This window comes from Mchenga conophoros, linkage group LG1, assembly GCF_057382185.1.
Source record: "Mchenga conophoros isolate Kocher_MC1m ecotype Shallow Benthic linkage group LG1, M_conophoros_male_GT1.1, whole genome shotgun sequence".
Classification (NCBI taxonomy): domain Eukaryota; kingdom Metazoa; phylum Chordata; class Actinopteri; order Cichliformes; family Cichlidae; genus Mchenga; species Mchenga conophoros.
Window position 1 is genome coordinate 36,386,168 of NC_140526.1, and position 20,881 is coordinate 36,407,048.

At 40.1% G+C, this 20,881-nt stretch overlaps 1 protein-coding gene across 4 annotated transcripts in view; it reads left to right on the top strand.

The window, feature by feature from the left end:
• samd4a (sterile alpha motif domain containing 4A) overlaps positions 1-20,881 on the top strand; it is an 84,504-nt gene that overhangs the window by 36,452 nt on the left and 27,171 nt on the right. For 3 of the 4 annotated variants that reach the window (XM_085276445.1, XM_085276455.1, XM_085276464.1), the window contains exons 3-10: positions 9,176-9,751; positions 13,846-14,133; positions 15,466-15,575; positions 16,368-16,454; positions 17,612-17,858; positions 17,957-18,042; positions 18,553-18,671; positions 19,258-19,459. In XM_085276445.1, the coding sequence (XP_085132571.1) occupies positions 9,176-9,751; positions 13,846-14,133; positions 15,466-15,575; positions 16,368-16,454; positions 17,612-17,858; positions 17,957-18,042; positions 18,553-18,671; positions 19,258-19,459 (1,715 nt within the window). The remainder of the gene's footprint in view (positions 1-9,175; positions 9,752-13,845; positions 14,134-15,465; positions 15,576-16,367; positions 16,455-17,611; positions 17,859-17,956; positions 18,043-18,552; positions 18,672-19,257; positions 19,460-20,881) is intronic. The other variant, XM_085276472.1, reaches the window with a different exon arrangement.

Consider the following 20,881-nt stretch of genomic DNA (forward strand, 5'->3'; position numbering starts at 1 on the left):
AGTTCAACTACCTGGTATATAATGTTGTGCTACGTGATTGCTAGCGACACAGCTATAGTAACATAACATTAGCACAGTGAAGCTGGAGGATGAACAGCAATTTTTTTTCCACTCGATAAAAGTTAACGTGAGGGATTCTGTTGGTTAGGGACAAATGCAATCGCATAGCAGGATGCTATACACGGGCCAAACTTCAGTCAGGAGAACAACTGAGATTATTAATCCACAATACAAGGTTAGTTATTAATATACTGCAACAACATGGGAATAGAGCAGCTGCGAGAGAATTCAGCATTAATGAATCAATGTTACGGAAGTGGAGGAAGCGCAGTTTTTGGCTTTCCCCATATTTCAACAGTGCTTGATCTCTTTGCTATGACTGTCGCCCACCATAATTTGCAGATGATAATGGTTTTAGCCGCTGCGATGCTTTCAACCAAAACAGGCGCAGCTTGATGACTTCAAATCTCTATTGTTGGCCAAATTTATATCGTTTCTATCGTATATCGTTTATCGCCCACCCCTACAACACAAGAGAGAGCTTTTATTTGTTCTGTGTATATTTTTCTATGTTCCTGTTTCTAGTAGTTTTGATATGCTGCTGGTTGTTACTATTTTGTTAAATTATGACAGTGTATTATGATGGTGATTATGCCCTCTGGCACTGGAGTCTCACCTGGGTTTTATGTTTTGATTGTCATTTGTCTTAAACTACACTGATGTTGGCTTATTGCGGAAACATCTGTCTTTTAGCCTTTTTTTGTACTTGAAGTCTTTATTTGTTTTTAACATATAACCAAACAAAATAACAACAAAAAACAAACAAAACCAAAAAAAAAAGACTGCTTCCAATCCCATGGTTAATTCACCTTTGCATTTTGGGTATATTTTTAATAGTTACTAACATTCAGTACTCAAAAAAAAAAAGGGACAATAAAATCGAATTCTTAAGTTATTCCTTTACTGAGTGCCTAAACAAACATACAACACAGCAAGCATAAAATTTAACAAAACATAATTACCCTGACAAAATAAAATCCATCAATCTCAGCCAAAAACACATGCCCATGATTTGTCAGAACCCTCCATATTATCATTAATCCTAGCCAAGAACTTTTCATATGAAACCATTTTCAGCATATTTTCTTCTCACCTATTATATTCTGGAGGAACCCCTACCTTTATAACCACAAAAGGTAGGGGCCGATCCGCTAATAAGCACAGTCTTGGTGACAAGGGTATTGTCAAACCAATCCACCTTTCTATTTTGTCCAATACTTTTTGCCAAAAGGGATAAACTTTCCCACATTCCCAAATAGCATGCATAAATGTCCCTGGATCTGAGCTACATTTCCAGCATATATTATTGGGACTGATTCCCCATTCTATAAAGTTTAAAGGAGTTAAGTACCATCTGTGTATTAATTTGTACTGAGTAAATTTACCTCTGGCCTCTCTCATATATTTATTGGAGAATGACAAAATTCTACACCAATCTTCTTTAGAAATTACACAACTCAAATCTCTCTGCCATATAATCCTCAAGTTTTCACATATCCCCTTTTTTTTTAGATTGTTAAACAGCTGCTCTATGTGCTGTTCTGGACAATTATAAAAATCCCACCACCGTATTTGTGCTTTGAGTAAATTTTCCTTTGGTAATACAATCCCTTATTTGTAAATATTTCCAAAAATTATTTTCTCTTATCAAACCATATTTTTGTGTTAATTCAGCAAATGACATAAACACTCCCCCTGAGTAAAGATCACTTATCCTGTGTATGCCTTTGACTTTGGATTCCTTCCGGTACACTGTTTTTTTTTTTTCCTAATTTGTACAGCAGTGTTGTGAGGTATAAGGTTGTCTTAAATGAGATGCTCCACACACCTTGTGCACCTCTACCCAGACAGCCTTAGAATGCCTGAGCACTAGGCTATCATGAAAGTCTTGTCCATTAATAGCTGAGCCCTGTGAGAGAACATCCAAGGGTGTAAAAGGGCTCACTAGTTCCTGTTCGATTTTAATCCAGCTCAGCTCAGTCTGATCCTGTCCAGTGTTTTCCCAGTCTTGACATTTCAAATGCTAAATTATACAACTTCACATTTGGAAGGGCCATTCCCCCAGTGTCTTTAGAAGCCCACATTTACTTTATATTCACTCTTGGCTTCTTGTTATTCCATAAAAAATCTTTAATTAGCTTTTCAAATTGATTAAATATGTGTAAAGGAATTCTTACAGGTAACATCATGGAAACATAATTGAACTGTGGGGCCACCATCATTTTAATCACATTAATTTTACCCAATAATGTAAGATTCAATTTACCCCATTTATCCAGATTTGTTTTTATCTTTAGGAGGAGAGGTTCGATATTTGAAAGCATAATATCCTCTAATTTTGGGTTTAATATTCCTAAATACTTCATACCTTGAGGTAAATACTTAAAATTGAATGGAGTAATGTATCTAGAATGACATGATGCTGATAGTGGCATGCCTTCTGATTTGTACCAGTTTATCTTATAACCTGACAACCTTGAAAATGACTCAACTCATGTGTGTAGCACTGGTAGAGACTCAATGGGATCCGTTAATACTGCTAAGATGTCATTAGCATATAGAAATAACTTGTGCTCCATACTCCCTGCGTGAACACCTCTGATATCCCTGTTAGCTTGAATAGCTAAGGACAGTGGTTCCAGAAATATTGTGAAGAGCAGCGGGGACAAAGAACACCCCTGCTGGGTCCCGTGAGTGAGATGGAAAAACTCTGACACCAATCCATTTGTCAAAACTGCTGCCCTTGGGCTTGAATATACAGTTTGACCCAGTTACAAAATCATAGGCCCAAACCCAAACTTTGCATGGGTTGGCATAAGGAAGCCCCATTCTACCCGGCCAAAAGCCTTCTCGGCATCAAGAGAGAAGGCCGCAACAGGGGCTAGACTAGATTTGCTTTTGTGCATGAGATGAAGAAGTGATGATATCTGGTAATATTTGATCTAAGCGGAAGGCCAAAACCTTTGTCAAAATTTTGCAATCGACTCCTAAAAGGCTTACTGGCCGGTAATTTGCTGGGTCTGATATATCCCTATCCTTGGTAGGAATAAGGGAGATTAGTGCATCGTTAAATGTACTCTGTAAGGAGCCTATTTCTAGTGCCTCAAGATCAATTTTATGCAAGACTGGAGCTAAAATATCAATATATTTCTTATAATACTCAATCGGGAAGCCATCCAAACTTGGCGATTTCCCATTTTTCATTGATGAGATTGCAGCTCTGAGCTCTTCTTCATTTATAGGCGCATCCAGTCTTGTTTTTTGTTCGTCAGAAAGAGTAGATAATTGTGGACCTGAAAAAAATGTCTTCACCTCCTCCTCATTAAGTGCACCAGCAGAAGTATACAAATCTTGATAAAATGATTTGAAAATTAAATTTATTTATTTTGATGAGGAGATTTATTTCACTTGGCTGTCTTTCTTAACTTAAATAATATATCTATGATTATCTTGCTGCTTCAATTGCCTCGCTAATAGTCTACCATTCTTTTTACCACCTTCATAAAATTTTGGTTTAAGCCTAAATACGGCATATTCCACCTTTTTGTTATAAGTGTCATTCAGCTGGTATTTTAATTTACAGATAGTCTGGTATTTATCATTTGAGTATTGTCTTGTTAAATCCTTCTCCATTTCATGCATTTCTTTATCTAAAGTTTTTTCCCGTTCTAAATCACTTTTCTTAACTTTTGTCGCATATGTAATTATCTTTCTTCTTATGTATGCTTTAGACGCTTCCCAAACTGTGGCTACTTTGTGTGGAACCCATATTGATTTTGAAGAAAATTTTAAGATCTTTTGTTAATTCCTCACTAAAACTTTTGCTTTGCAACAACATCCTTTTTGTTCTGTGTTTAAATCAATTTACAACTCTACCGTGGTGTGATCACTAATCGCAATGGCACCAATCTCACAATCTACAACTGAATCTACCAAAGATTTTGATATTAAGGCGAAATCTATCCTTGAATACATTTTATGACAATTGGAGTAAAATGTATATTTCCTTGAACTAGGATTAACTAACCTCCAAATGTCTACTAGGCAAAGATCCTCCGTCAGCAATTGAATAGCCTGTCTGTCCCTGGGTGTAGACCTACCCCTGGGTTTGCTTTTATCAATTATCCCATCCATCACCTGGTTGATATCTCCGGCCAATATTACCTGCCCCTCACGATCACCTATTATCTTGTTAATTCTGTGAAGAAGAGGAAAAAAATAAAAAATAAAAAAAATAATCTGGTTTATTCTTTATTAGGTGCATAGATATTACACAAAACCATTCAAACCCCATTGATTAAAGCTTCCAAGCATATAGTGTGCCCTTCTTTATCATTATATTTTTTTCAACAACACAAAGCTTAATTTTAAATTAATAAGGTTCAAAACACCATTTTGTTTACTTGAGTATGAATTATGAAAAATGGAGCCCACCCAGTCTCTTTTAAACTTTTTTGCCTCTTCTTCTCCAGCAATGTGGGATTCCTGAATAAACACTATCTGTATGTTTATGTCAGAACCTTCCTCCTTTAATTGGGCCCCCACATCTTTTTATGTTCCACGATATTATTTTAGTATACCTGCTCATCTCTTTCTAATAAAAAATGGGGGAAGGACACTCCCTGTGCACTTTACAACACAACAGAAATATATACATAGGCACTCAATATTACAAAACCCATCTGGTACCATCAAACTAGCTGTCTTAAAAAAGACAAACCTGAACAAAACAAACACCCTTTGCATAACAACCCAGAACAACGTTGCTAAGCAACCCCTCCCTCCCATTCTACCCAACCCTAACTAACTTTAACTTGAGTCACTAAACTTTCCTTGGTCCGTGAGACACGTTAACTGTCCCCGACAGCAGCACAGCTGCCGCAGCCCCGTTCTACCCATTGTTTATTTGTTACCTTAGTTTTTGTTTTTTTTTAATTCACACACATTTCTCCAATTTGTTACATTATGCTCTGCACTCCTAAGTCGACTCCTGCAGAAATTTCTCAGCCTCCTTTCCGTCTTTGAATATTTTCTTTTGTCACGTAAAAATAAGTGTTGCAGGATACACCAGCCTATGCTTCACTTGTAGCTCTCGGAGACGCTTCTTCACCGGGTTGAATGCTTTCCTCTTCTCCGCCAGCTCTCTTGTAACATCTTAAAAGAAGGAAAGCTTGGCGCCTTGCCAGTCGATTCCACGCTTCTCTCTGGCCACCCGTAGTACTTTCTCCGTGGCAGATGAACGTAGAAAGCGGACATGTATGGCCCTGGGAGGCTCGTTAGATTCTGGCATTGGTACAGGGGAACAATGCGCACATTCAATTTCAAATTCACTTCCATAAAGCTCAAGTGTTTTGGCCAGAAACTCTGTTACATTTTTATCCCCTTTCCCGGGTTCCTCCACGCCTCCTTTAAGTCCAATAATCTGTACATTGTTTCTCCTACTACGGTTTTCAAGGTCCTCCACTCTTGACCACAACACCTCCAACCTTTTCTCAGATTTGTCCACTGTTGCCTCAGTAAGCATGCTGGCATCTTCCATGTCTAATATACGGTGTTCCGCCTCTCCTAACCTCAATTTTATCTCCTCCACTGAATCTTTTAGTTCTTTAGTCGCTTCTTTAATAGTGGTGACATCTTTAGCTACGACCTGAAGAGTAGCATTCATTTTCTTAATTTTGTCCTTTTAGCTCTCGCTCCCCGTACCTTCCTCCGCTGCTGCTGGAGAGGCGGCATCAGATACAGGTGTGTTTTCGGGCGGCTCCGGAACGAGGCTAATGCTAGCTTGCTTCTTCCTCGTGGTAGCTGCTTTGGAAAAAGTTTGCTTTGTTATTACCTGCCTTTTTTTCAAAGGCTGTAATCCTTGAAAAACTTCAAAGTCGACAAGGGGTGTCCACTTTATGACTACAACTGAAGTGTACGTTTCCAAATTCAGAACATTAATCAACAGGCTTTAGGAGCAGCCATCTTCCTCGGCGGTCCCACGTGACTCCTGTCTTTTAGCCTTTTTAATAGATATAGGGACAGTTCTTTTTTTTTCTTTTTTTTTTTTTTTCTTTCAGAGAGTGGCCTATTTGTTTTCTATTGTAGAAACATCCCTTAAGGTATTATTGTGTTTCTGTGGCGACTACAGGTCACTGAGGGGTTGCAGAGGTGGGATTTCCTCTGTCAACAATTGATTGCAGGATTGGAAAGTCTAAAGAACTTTTGACCATTGTGTTGGGAGAAATTTTTGCCACCTACAGAACTCTGTTAATTTGAGTTTGGCAACAGAGCACAGATTTAGTTTTCAGAACAAATCTTAGATGAAAAGATGTCTGTCCAAATTAAAGGTATAAACTGAACAGTTGTCTCTCCTGCATATTTGCTGTTACTGTTAACTTGAAATGTGAAGGTCCCGACAGTGACCTTATATTTGGTGTCTCTTTTTTGGATGCTCTGCCTTAAATCCTACTAAATGTCTCATTATCAGGTAAAAATGAAAGGTTATAGATTATGAGAGAATTTTTATAAACCTGCTCTCTAAATAACAACAAGGAAGTCTAAAAGCAAACTAAATCGTCAAAATACATACCAGCCTGGAGTAAATGTGTGTATTCACCTGGTCATCTTTCATTAGGAGATTGTGGCGTGGGTGTGGTCTCTGGCCGGCTGCAGAGGAGGGGTGGCGCAGTGAGCTCCTGGGGCGGCGCAGAGGCGGGGTGAACAGGTGTGCTGGGATGTGAATGTGATTGTGACTCTTTATATGTTCACAGTGACAGTTGGAGAAAGGAGAGCGGACGTGATAGCGGAGCGGGAGTGTCTGTGTCCCATTGCAAGCCACAGTATTTTTACTGTTCAAATAAAGAACTGCTGTCACCACGTCTGTGTCTTGTATGTTTGTAAAGGGTCCAACTTCACAGAGATGTAAACACGAGCCTTGTTTAGGGGGCTTCAGGGTTTACGGGTCTTCCATCTGCCCAGTCAGAGCTGCATCTGTCCACTTGACAGGGCAGAGAGAGCTGTACATCACCACAGTAAGACCTTGGGATGTCTTTGAACAGGAGGATAAGCTGATGATTTTTTTTTTTCTTCTTCTTCTGTTCCTCCCCCCCCCCCACCTCATGTGTGGGATTTCAAAGTAAGACATGTTTTGTTAAGAATTACTACTGTGGACGGATCATACAGACGTGTCTCACAAGCCGGAAGTGAAGCCGGCCTTCTTAGTGCCTCGTGTCTCTATTTGTGTGGCTGTCGGAGTTGTTGCCCTGACCTGTTTGTATCTATAGCCCTGGTCCAAGATGATAGGAATGGACCTCTTATGGCCTACTGACTGGGACAACAATAGAGCTCCATGACCTCCACGTTATGTCCAAAACTGTATGGCCTCCGTTAGCAATCTACAGACCTGGGTGTTTTTAGAAGGAACAAAATAGAACGATGATGGTGCGGGGTGCAGGGTCTGACATCATCTTGGTGTCTTCTATTTTCAGTCATACATGTGTTCACTAATTCATCTGTCTATCTATAAATTACATTCCCCTCTGCTGCTCCTTTAGATATCATAAAACAAATCTTACTTTAAGCTAGAGATGGCATGATACCACTTTTTTATGTCCGATACCGATATCATAAATTTGGATATCTGCCGATACCGATATGAATCCGATATAGTGTTTTTTTTGTTTTTGTTTTTTTTTTTATAAATCAATAAAATATTTTTTTAATATCTTGCTGCATTTTATATAAGTTTATACTCAAGTTTAAATAAATAACAACACTAAAGCTATTCTGTTATACCTGTATGTTTTTTAAAAAAAAAAAATACACTGCACCCAAAATATTTCATAGTTCAGCAACACTGATCAATCTAATAAACTTAAACCTACTCCATCCTCCCTATTCTGGTATTTTAAAGAGTACTTAGCAGAAATATTAAGCAACCCAACTAATAGGGTTGCAAACTCCCAGCAAAAAAAAAAAATAGGGAACCACCCTCCACCTCATGATGCTTAATCGATGTAATCAAATGTAATTTGATGCAGGGGGGGGGAATGCACAGAAATAAATTATTTTTCAAGAATAATTAAATAGATTCAACATCTTTCTTCAACAGAATTGCAGAATTCACAGATGGTACTTTCCCAAAGGAAAAAGTACTATAGCTTACTAGGGTATATTAGACTTAACAGTTACTATATACAGTAATGGACTTCTATATATTTTACATCAGATTAAAACTTTGGGTGTAAGAGTCAGATAATTATTTATTAAACGCTAGATATTTTAAATGAGAATAAGAAAGAAAAGTATGTCTTTGTGCCCCCTTTTCCCTGTTCATGCCTTATCGGCCCCCCTGGCTAAACTTTGCTAGATCCGCCCCTGCACAGTTACCAGCCGTCAGCTACGTAGAAAAAGATCCTCGAGTAGAAAGTAATATTAAATAAATTCTAACAACAGCTTATCAAGCTTAATAGTGCTGCTGTTGTTCAGCCGCTGGTTTCCTCTTTCTGGTGAGAAGTGGGCCAAAAACAAAGAAGAGAGACGGACTCGCGACAGAAAAGCCGATCAGCTGATCATTAAGCAGTTTCACGATTGAAGTAGCAGCAGGAGAGGGAGGGAGAGAGAGGCAGTCACTCCACATGTCTGTTGTTAAGCTTAACGTGGGAATGCTTTACAGACATTCAGAGATGAACTTACACACTTGCTTTACTTCTCTCTGGGATAAGTTCCTCGGAGATGAAATGCTGGTGAGGCTACAAATACACACAGCCGCTCTATCACGTGATGCATACTGCTGCGACGTGCTACAGTTATGAGCCGAGTTACGCCGTGTAGCAAGTTTTGTGAGGTGCTTTTTTTTTTTTTATATATATATATATATATATATATATATATATATTTAATGGATCGGATTACATTTTTTATTTCTGGCCGATATCCGATCCAGTAATTTGGGTCAGTATCGGATCGATACGTAATATCGGATCGTCCATCTCTACTTTAAGCACTGTTTAAACTGGTGTGTGTGTGTGTGTGTGTGTGTGTGTGTGTGTGTGTGTGTGTGTGTGTGTGTGTGTATAATTTTTTTTTATTTTTTTTTTTATTAATTAATCTTCTCCTTCATTTTGTCCTGCAGGTATAATTAGCCAATGGCAGAGTGAGCCCAAGGAACGTGTCATCTCTCTCGTCCTTACCCATCTTCCGCTGCTCAAACCGGGAAACGTTGAAGCTAAGGGAGAATACATGCGCTTGCTGCCTCGCATCCTGGCCCACACGATCGAGCACGGCCATCACCTGGAGGAGTCTCGGCAGCTCCTTTCCTACGCCCTCATCCACCCCGCCACCTCCCCTGAAGACCGCGCTGCTCTGGCACTCTGGCTCAACCACCTGGAGGAGAGAGAGAGAGACTCATTGGAAAGGCCTCCTCCTGCCGGGCCTCACCATCACCACCAGTCTACACCTCCTTCGACCCTGACCTCATCTGGATCTTGCTCTTCTACCAACACCTCTTCATCAGGCATTCCCTACTTGCATCACCACCAACGTTATGGCTCAGATGACCGCCTCAATGGGTGGCAGAGCTCCAGGGATTCAGGAATAGGTGGAGGCTGGCATCAGCATGGCTGCGAAAATGGACACCTCCCTCTCTACCCATCATCCTCTGTGCCTGCAACCATCAATACTGTTGGAATTGGCGGAGGCAGTAACGCGAGTAAGTGAAAACCTGTCCTGTCTTTCCTGTTTCTTTCATAGGAGCCACAGACTGGTGCATTTAATGATGTAATAAATATTGTAATACAGTGGGTTACATTTCTGCAACATCCTGTAAAATCTTTGCTAATTTCAGATTTCAACTGATAACTTATTATTCATTTCCTTGTAATCTGTCAGGTAATTATTAAAATTATAGATGTTCATATTAAATACAGCAATAGTTTAAAATTATGAGATCAGCTTATATTCCTATGAGCCAAACGCTCAGGTTTGAAGCTTGTCTAAACCCTCTATTTAAATCAGAGAGAGTAGTTTCATAAGGGCCCACTAAAGAAATTGCACAAAAAGCACAAAAGCATCTATAACAAAGCACAAAAAAGGCAGGCCACATTTAAAAACAGTGTTTTTAAATACTTGTTTCATTATAAATAAATTAAACAAATGTATAAGAAACACTCTACACTGAACGTAAACAAGTACTGAGCAAATAGTCACAGCAGTTAACACACCCTGACCAGACCGAGTACACTCTGAAGAACCCACACAGCAACTACAGAGGCTGAGTGTTGGCTGGAAGACAACACATAGGGAGGGCTGGGCTGTTGGAATTGAACATAACTATGGTCAGAGCAGGATATTTCCAGACAAGAATGCAAGAGCTCTGTTTTTTTCTTTTTCTTTTTTCTTTTCTTTTTTTTTTCCTGGGAGATGAAAGAAACAGCTGAAGGTTTATAAATAAAGGCACATTTAAAGCTCTGCTTGCTGCTCCAAGAAAGATCCTCTTGTATGTTAGACTGCTAACAGCTTGGGTCCCAAACAAGATCATAGGATTTCACAACTGATAAAACTAGAGTTACCCCAGCTACCAGTACAGGATTGGTGACAACAGAGAGCATAGGTATATTTTCTTGTGTGTGTTTGGGTTTTTTTTGTTTGTTTTTTTAATATAAATGTAAAATGAATAGAAGCATTGGACACACTCAAAGCAAATTGGTATTTATGTGTTGGCATTTAGAGTTATAGAATGATCACGGGGAGGTTGTTCTGGCATCAGAAAAAGTCAGTGTTTGGCTTAGGTATTTAATTTGAGTTATTAAAAATTATTTTTACATTGTTGGTCAACATGTGGTTATGTCTTCATCTGGTCACATTAAGGGCTATAGGAGTATCATGGTCCAACCACATCAACCTGTGTTCTACTGAGAGAACACCCTGATGACACCCCACCCATACTCTAAGCTTTAGTCCAAACCACAGCAGCACATACCACCCATCCTTTCCCTTGTAAGGCAGCCTTTGTGGCAGACTGTATTTAGGGAAAATGGCTAATATTTAGGGAGTGGAACTTGAAATGTTAGCTGGGCACCTATTTTAAACGGAGCCCATGAAGTCCTATACATAGCGCCAACAGTAAGAGCACCACATATAGGAGGAGGAGAGAGAGCCTGGACTATCGATGGCAGTTTACCCTGCCAGACAGGCGACACAAAAAAGTTGTTTGCTCTTCTCCACCTTTTCATTCTCTTCATCCACTTCAACAGTCTCAGGAAAATGTGTGATCCTAGAACTGTTTTGAGATGAAAGTATTGCTATTTTAGTAGTAATGGTAACCTTGGTTTGACCCCGTAAGAGTAGACTTCACTTACTAAGATGAAGAAATGAAGAGGAAAGGCTTTTCAAGCAAATGGATATCTTGGTCGATGGATTTACTTAAGTTATTTACACAGTGGAAAAATATTTCCTCAGGTCATTGAACAGGCATTGTTTAGTATGTTGCTTGGAGGTTGAAACTTCAGATATTAAATCTAAATAACTACTTATGTCACAGATGAGCTGTAGTTTATAGTGAGCAGGAAATTCTGATTTTGAGTACTCTAATAAAACAAGATGATTATGATTCTTGTAAGCCCTAAAGAGGCATGTTGTGTGCTTTTTTTTTTTTTTTTTTTTTTTTGCCAACTATGGAATTTTTGAGGGCTCTATATAGAGGATAAATTTACACACTGAGAATGTACACTTGCATAAAATCCCAGGCAGAAAATGCAGTGCATGTATTAAACAGGCACAACATCATTTGAGATGTAGCACAAAGGGGAGATAAACCTGAGAGTCGTATGTATTTTCTGTTTTGCAAATGCAGCCGCATTCTTCCAATAGCACAAAAAACACTTCATTTTACTTTAATGTCTGAACTACTTTGTTTGGTCGCTTATTTCTTTGTTGTAACAATGCTTCTTGGCAATAACTGGTGTCATATTTGTAAGGAAAATGCATTTGGCGATTGAGTGGAGTACATGGGTTGTGCCAATGGAAAAACTTGCCAAATCTTCTCTGCCACTGCCAAACAGCTTATTCAGCTATTGACTGTTGGTTTGAGATTCTGGAATCCCAGGTGCTGATAAACAGGTGTCCAATTAGTCTCTGATAAGCAGCACCTGTGAGCTTCGACCTTGCTACAGTGGAAAATTGGTGTCTGCTCCAGGCATGCCAAATTTGACTGATCTGGGTAGGGTGTGCCATAGGGGAACTTCAAGCTGATGTTCTGTAAAACAAAGATGCAGCACGATTTGAAGTGAGAGCTAGTACAGTCTCCCAATTGAAGTTCCATATAACAGGAAATGTTGGAGACAGGCTGCAAATTGGGCGTCCCAAGATGATGGCAGTCATCTACAGATTTGCAGTTAGGATGATATGGCCGATGGGTCTCTACCCAGATAATCCAGAACAGACTACACACAGCCCGTCTCATAGGGTGGTCGGGAGGCCTGCTATGACAGCCAGCCTGCGGAAGGATCATTATTGGGGTGGCTGTAGCTCAGGAGGTAGAGCAGGTCACCTACTGATTGGAAGGTTGGTGGTTTGATCCCTGGATCCTCTAGTCTGCATGCCAAGTATCCTTGGGCAAGAGACTAACCCCAAGTTGCTCTCTGATTCATCCATCGGAGTGTGAATGTGTGTGAATGTCGTTAGAAAAGCACTCAGTTTAGAGTCAGTGCTTGTGAGATTGGGTGTGTGTGGCATGTTGTATAGAGCGCTTTGAGTACTCCAAGAGAGTAGAAAAGCGGTCAATCAGTCCATCTGTCACTGTCGGACCCGTTAGCGCTGATGTCGGCAACATGTGCACCTTAACATGTCAAGGAATATTATGTTCATCTATGAGTACAAATTCTGCCTAAGACAATTGGAACTAAGAAGCAAAGCTTAGAAAAGAAGCTGTTGCTCAGCATGAGGAGGAGGTGCCATGGGGTTGTGGCTGTTCATGGTTCTTCCACATTATACTGAAGCACCTGGTTGCTACATGAATAAATTCTTAAATTGCTTCATTTCTTCAGACTTCAATCATCCATTCGAATAAACGACACCAAAGAAGGGTCAATAGCACAATAAACTGTTTGACAGTGGAAGAGTTAACAATTATCTGCATTAACTGTTCAGGATCTGCAGCTATTTTTGTACACAGTCCCCCATTTTTAGAAGCTAAGACATAATTGGGCAATTGACTGACCGAGGAGTTTCATGTTGTTGGTCTTTTATTTGGTAGCTATTTACTGGAACTCTCAATATGAGGTCCAAAGAGATGTTGATGCAAGTGAAGGTGGCCATTAATAGGCTGAAAAACCAAAATAAACCAATCAGAGACAGCAAAAAGTTTGAGTTGCCCAATCAGTAATCTGATACATTGATTTAAAAAAAAGAATGCACACACGAGCTCAGCAGCATCAAAACATAAACATTTAAAATGTTAGTTTGCCTAATTAATTTGAGGCACTGTGTACAAAAATAGCTGTAATTCCTAAACAGTTCATTAATTATTATTATTTTTTTTTTTATTTAAAAAGCAAACAAAGAACAAAACAAACAAACCCTTGGATCCAACCTTAAGGTCTGGGCTCAAGTCACATATTGATTCAAGTCAACTGTGGTGGTGTACACAGTCATTGTCATTGTCCAAATACATATGGATTAGAAGCCTATAGATCGCCAAAATGTAAAGAAAATGACTTCATGTTCAGTGTTCTTGAACACAGGAGTGCGTGAACTATATAATGTTCCCAGTCAGTCTGAGTGACTAGTGGTGTTGTTGGTTTACAGTCCTTACAAGTGGAGGTGGCAGCCAACAGCACAGTCCCTTAAAGCGCTCAGTGTCCCTCACACCCCCCATGAGTGGCCCCAACAACCAGCTTCTGGGTCACGCATGGCTTTCCCAGGAAGATCTTCGGACTGCTAGAGGCCCAGCCCCAGACCACGCACCTCTCTCTCCACAAAGCAGCATCGCCTCCTCTGGCAGTGGAGGCAGTGAGCATCTGGAGGATGCTGGTTTAGGAGGAGGTTCAGGTCTGCATCGCAGTTCCTTTCATGAAGAGGGCAGTGGCATGAGGGGTGAGTAAGAAAGAGACCTGTTCAATATTCGTGACCTACTGGATTATGGCAAACGTTGGAGTGAGGTGGCTGACTCGCAGTCGAAATGCGCATAGATGGATAACAGTTTCAAGGGAATAAGGAGAACTCCCGAAATAGCAATGCCAACTCTGGGACAGAGTCACTAGATATTGGATTTTAAGATAACTTTATAGATTTAATTTCCAAGAATCAAGAGACAAATTAAGATGTCGGAACTAACCACTGATTTTGAAGTCCACACTTGCTTTCACAAAAATGAAACATGAAAACAATTTATCAGTGAGGTTAAATGGGTAATGACAGGCTCCCCTATTTAGATCAAAAGTACTCTCCTAGGTTGACTGATTTGGTGGGAATGAGTATTGAGACAGACTAGGTTCAATACTATAGTCAGCCGAGCTTTCAGACATTTACTACTACCGGTAATTGGATGTGATTCAGGTGGAGGAGCAGGTTGTCCACTAATCAGTCCCACTATATTACAATATTAAAGTGTCTTTGGCAAAGAAACTTTCTTTATTTACATCACTTATTTTCTTTTGGTTCCTCCATCACTGATATGGACCACTTCTATGAGGAAACTTATGACTATCTGCTGTTTGTGCTTTACAAGCATTCAGTAAAAGGGCGTGGCAAGTTGTTAATCCAGTCGTGCAGTTTGTGAGAGGAAGCAGAGGTCAGAACTAATGACCTTATTGACCTTACTCTGAGGCGATCAGTGTCTGCACAGCATGAAACCCTTTCTGGTCGTCTGGGTCTTTTTTTTTTTCTTTTTTTTTTGAAATGCAGTCATTCAGATAAATAGGAATGCAGTTCTGACAGTTTTCATTGATAGTTCTAAGAGAACAAACTGTCATTTGTAAAATCTGTTTTAGAGGGTTTTGTTTTTCAGTTGTCTGTTGTTGTTGCTGTCATAGTCTAACAATGAAATACTGCATTACAGACTTGGTTTTGGACTCTTTTATCACATTATTCATGATTCAGCTAAATCGAAAAGTGCCAGTGATCAAATGCTCTCAAAGACCATCAAACTTTGTGTAATCACAAGCCACATCACACCAGGCAGAGTAGGTGGAGATTGAGGGTGGGTTTTCGGTGTGCCTTTTTGGTCTCTGAACTTCTGCAAATCAGTCCTCAAAACAGGCAAAAAGTATTGCATATTTTAGAAAAGAAAAAAAGCTAAGCCAGCAGCCCTTATTATTCTACGTTAGTACAAAGATGTGTCAGCAATAAGCTTAACATCCTCTGTAGTTTGACCCATTTGTTTGGTCGTCTGCAGCAGTGATTATGTGATATGTCTTTGTCCCTCAGATGTTCCTGCTTGGCTGAAGAGTCTCCGTCTCCATAAGTACGCCGCTCTCTTCTCCACAATGACCTACGATGAGATGATGGCACTGACTGAAGAGCAACTAGAAGCACAGGTAAACACATGTGCACCCACGTACTTGTAGACAAAGTGAGCTGATGTAGTAATAATTTCTACAATTAGTATAGCTTTTATTCTGGACAAATTTTATACAGATACCAACTTTATATTTGCACAGTAATTCAGAAATTGCTATTTGTATGCAAGGCAATAAGTCTGTGTTTAAAAACAAACAAACAAACAAACAAAAAAACAAATAGTAGATGAGCATGTACCTCTGGGACATAGGGCCCAGAATTGCAAAAAGAGAAACATGTTAATATCCTGGACTACGAAATCAGTGTAGTCTACGTCAGATCTACTCAAGTTGAAACCTGATAATGTTGTATTAAATGGTACAAGACATTTAGTTCTTGATGCTTGTGTGTAAGGACATGGATAGGCTATTCTGAAACAGCGGATGTAGCTAAAATTAACACAACTCCGTCCACTGGGAAGTTGCGTACTTCCTCCAGGTGCTGCTAATTCGTTTTTAGGCTGAACCTAATGAAGTGCACATTTTCACTGAGATGTTGTGAACAAAATGTCCAAGAGGAGTCATCATCAACAAAAATTTCCAATCTCCAAATGAAAGGCTAATGTAGTCTAAACCAACAGAGCGTTTTAAGTAATGAGAATCTGTCCTAAAAAGACAGGCCTAACTCATGTTTATTTAAAAAATAAGCACAAAACCTCTTTCCATTTGGAAAAACCTTATCACACTGTGTTTGTAAGAGAGCTATCATTGCATTAGGCCTGTATTGTCAATGAGAAGAGATGTTTGATGCCAAACTGTTTCCTCCAACAGAAAGTCACTAAAGGAGCACGGCACAAGATTGTTATCAGCATTCAGAAGCTCAAAGAGAGGCAGAACCTACTCCGGAGCCTGGAAAAGGTCAGAAGGACTACATGTTGCATCCAGTCCACCTCAAAGCTTGTTTGTGGTGTTGGTGTTATGTATCTGAGATGACAGCTAAGGGAACACCTAATCCAGGAAAGAGACTTTTGGGCTCCTAATTTAAACCCGTCTGCCTCCCCCACCCCTGCACTCTTTCATTCAGCCTTCAGAGCAAGACAATGACGCTCAAGGGCACGCCACAACTTCTTGAGGCAGCTAAATTCAGGCTTAACCTTTCCATTAATGATTTCATCAATGACGAATCATTTTAAAAGCATGTTACTGTACATTTGAAGAGCTTGGGAAACAAGACACCTGCTGCTCGGTATTTTGAGTTCACACAGACTTGTCTACTGCTTTGAAGTGTGTAGTGTGGGAGGTAGGCTGATATGACGTGTGTGGACATAAGTGAAGGAAATTAAGCTGTATTTTTCCCTTTTTTGTACAATTTTGAACAATTTGTTGTGTGATGATATGGTGGAGTAAAGCATACTTATCAGAGAATAAAGTCACACTCCCTCTATCTGTGTTGTAATCTGAGCTTCTGTGTTTTGAAGCCAGAAACGCCTTGCGTGCGTGTTGTTGCATGTGAGTCCTTCTGTTTGAAACGGTTGGCTAATTATCATAAAAAGAAGAGAGTGAAAGTGAAAGTAAAACTGAAATGGCAGGGTGCAATCTGGAGCATTTGGTCAGTGCTCCTGAAGAAGAAGTGCACTTATTAGTCAATTGATTTATCCAAATCTAGCTCATTGGGGTAGGATTTTAAGCAGCACCTCCCTGTTTGCTCCATCTCCACCAGCTTGTCTTCTCTCAGCTGGCTTCAGCTGACAGATGTGATCTCTTCAGCGTGCTTGGGTCTGACCAGCGTGTCAGAAGCTTTCTGATAATAGCTTAAATGAAACGTGGAGGGAGGTGTGTCTCTTTGTTTTTGCTTGAGATGCTCATCTGCTTGTGCAACATCTTGTGATTCTGAATTTCACACATTACACCTTAAATATTCATTATCTAGGTTAGAATTGGCACACTTTTACATAAATGTTTTTACATAGATGTGGTCCCCGCAATGATACAATTCTTCTGTCACTTCATTAGATTTTAGGATCTCATCTGTAAAGTAAAAACCATCTTTACCTGATGTCATTTGCTGCCACCAGGATGTGTTAGAGGGCGGTAACCTTCGTGCCCCACTCCAGGAGCTCCACCAAATGATCATGACTCCTATTAAGGCTTTCAGTGGTGGCGAAGAGGCCTCTTTGCATCGCCCTCTGCTGACCCCGGAAGGCAAAAGCGCCGCACCTGGCTCCCACCTGAGTGGGGGAAGTGGAGGAGAGGCTGAGTCTGGCACCAGTGTGATCGCTGAGGGGGATATACCTGGTCAGTTCACTCGTGTTATGGGCAAAGGTGAGCTCCTCACAACAACATGCAATTGAGATTGATTTCTGGGGCCAAGGGATGAGTTGGATTTAATGTCTGTGTTTTCATATCTGTGCTGTCCACAGTTTGCACACAGCTGCTGGTGTCAAGGTCAGACGAGGACAACATCAGCTGCTACCTACAACTCATTGACAAGTGCCTTATCCATGAGGTAGCCACCCCCTCCTTTTGATGTTTATATCTGATAGTAGTATCAGTTCAATGCAATTCATTTTTCCCCCAAATACCAAATAAAATGTCAGTCAATGAAATATATCAGCAAATAGATTTTATAGTTGTTCACAGATAGTTACAATAATGGAAGTTAATTTTGTGTATTACCAATATTAATGTTGTTTAAAGGGATTAGCAGCACAGGATATTATATATTTGCTATTAATACATTTGAAATTTAGGACAGTTTAACTAGTAATAATATGTCTAATTAAATGAAATGCAGTTGTCCAATTAGTCCCTGATCTGTTATTTACTTACCATAAATAACAGATCATTTCTAGCCACTCTTTTTCTTTGTCTGTTAAATGTCTTGTGTTTTTGCCTAGCATCATTGAGCTTTGGTGTAAATGTGCTGTGTGACATGAGCCACACTGAGCCATGTTCTTCAGCAGTAATGCTTCACTTCACCCCAGATTTTATAATCCCCATTCTCCCTTGTTCTCAGTCCTTCACTGAGACGCAGAAGAAGAGACTGTTGTCATGGAAACAACAGGTCCAGAGGCTGTTCCGGTCCATTCCGAGGAAAAACCTGCTTGACATTGCAGGGTACCGACCGCAGAGGAGGTATGCACACAGATGAGCAATAGTCTTAATTTTCCAGTGGTATTTCCTGTAATAAAGACAGTTGAAAAAGTTTGACGAACTTTGTTAAAACATTTTTTTAAAAAGACAGACTTCTATGTGAAAATTATTAAATAAGTGGGAAGCAAAAGTTAAATGTGTTAAAATTTAGTGGCTAATTTTTACACAAACTACTTTATTTACGTCTAACAGTTAAAGAATTAATGTAGACAACAAAGAAGCCAGTTCAAGTTAAGTTTGAGGAAAAACTGTTCTGTATTCATGTGCAGTGTTGTAGCTTTGGGATGATTATACTCTACTGGACTGAATTACTTTCAAACTAGCATATGCATTAAATGTCAATTTAAAACTACTTTAGTCAAGTGAAATTTGCATATAATGTTTTTTTCTATCTATCCAGCAGCACAGCTTCCTGAAAATGGAAGAAAATTAAAGTTGGCATAATTATTTTACAAAAAGATTCTTCTGTGCTTCATATTATTTAAATGCACAGCTGCTGTTCTTTTTAACATCCAAACACCTTAGACAATGCTCGCCTCTGTACAACTTTTGTTTTGTCCTGTCGCAGCCGCTTTGGCCAGTCCAACTCTCTCCCTACCACTGGCTGTGTTGGGGGCAGTGTGTCAGCCAGGAGGAGCCTTCACCAGTTCCAGATGCCCTCCCGGAGTTTGCCGGGTGCCAGGCTGGGCCTGTTGGGCAGCGGGGGGCTGCTGGGACCCACACCTCGTAGCTCCAGCAGCACACCCACCGGTCCCAAGCAAGGAAGACATGTGAGTTCAAATAAGCAGATTGTTTGAACCAGTTAGCAGATATGAGTCGTCAAATAGGAAGAGCAGGACGCTTGAATGTCCAGTGGACAACAAGGACACATACAGGAAGACCAGCATATAATAACCAACTTGTATTACCAGTATTGTATAATCTGCAAGGTTATCAGCTAATTTGTGGGTATTGATCATCTTCAGTTAATCTGTCCTTATATTGTGGATTAGCTATTACAGTTTAAAATATTTGAAAGCTTTTTTCTTTATAAATGTAGAAAATGCAGATTTAATGTTTTTGTTTCAAAAACTAAACAAAATATTAATCAGTTGTCTTATCCCTAAACTCTTCAAAGAATTTTTTTTTTATTACTTCCACACACTGGGCATGTTGAGGATGTTTTGTTGAACTGAGAGGTACTTAAATAGCACTATTCTACTTATTCTGAGCAATCACAGCGCTTTCTACTACACTTCTTATTCACCCAATATAACACCTACAATGCTTTTATGTATTCCTAAGCCCTTTTTGTCTAACATTCACACAAACTCCCACTCCAATAGATGGGCGACAATCTTGCCCAAGCATACTTTGACATGGACTGAACAACAGGGGATTGAGTCGCTAACCTCAGCATGCACTACCACCTGACCCACAGCCCCTCGCAGTGTTCCCTCTTTTCAGCAGACTTGGTTTATATAGATTCAGTCATATTTATGTTTACAATATACTACAGCATGTACTGATTCCTTAAGTCTGACTTCAATAAGTACTAAATGGGAGTTAAATTGTGTGTTTAAAGGGACTGTGGTGAATGGCAGTGGTGTATGTGACTGTACAAAGGAACATTTTGTAGTGCATAATAATACATTCCAGGATGTTTACAGTACCTCGGGCAGCAGAATTCCTTCTTCAGCATGTATTCTGCCTGAAATAGTCTTTTTATTCCATGACAAAGAAATGCAGGGTGAGGAAGAGTAACAGTGGTGGTGGTGTCTGGCAAATGAAGTGAGGTGGATGGAACTCATAGGCAGGTCACCCCACATACCAGAGGCTCTGCGTCAGTGCAGAACATTGAAACAGGAGGAGCTGTGGAGCTGTTTCAGGCCCATCCTGGCACGCTTGTGTCTGGGCTGACCTAGTTCACTGGAAAACTTTCTGTCCCTCCTTCTCTTTCCCTCCTTCTCTCTCGCTCTCTCATCCTTTACAATGGGAGGAAATACCTCAGTTCCTCCTCGTCACGCTGGACCTTCTTGTGTGTGAATGTGCAGTGAGAGGAGAAGGAGGGCGGGTGGGGAAATGTGTGAGTCATATTTTGGGAGAGGTAGCCGTGCCGTTGAAGGAGGAGGGACAACAAGCGAGAGAGGGAGTGTTTAAGTGTGTGTCTATATATATGTAAGAGAGAGGGGGCCAGTCAGAAGCAGTGAGAA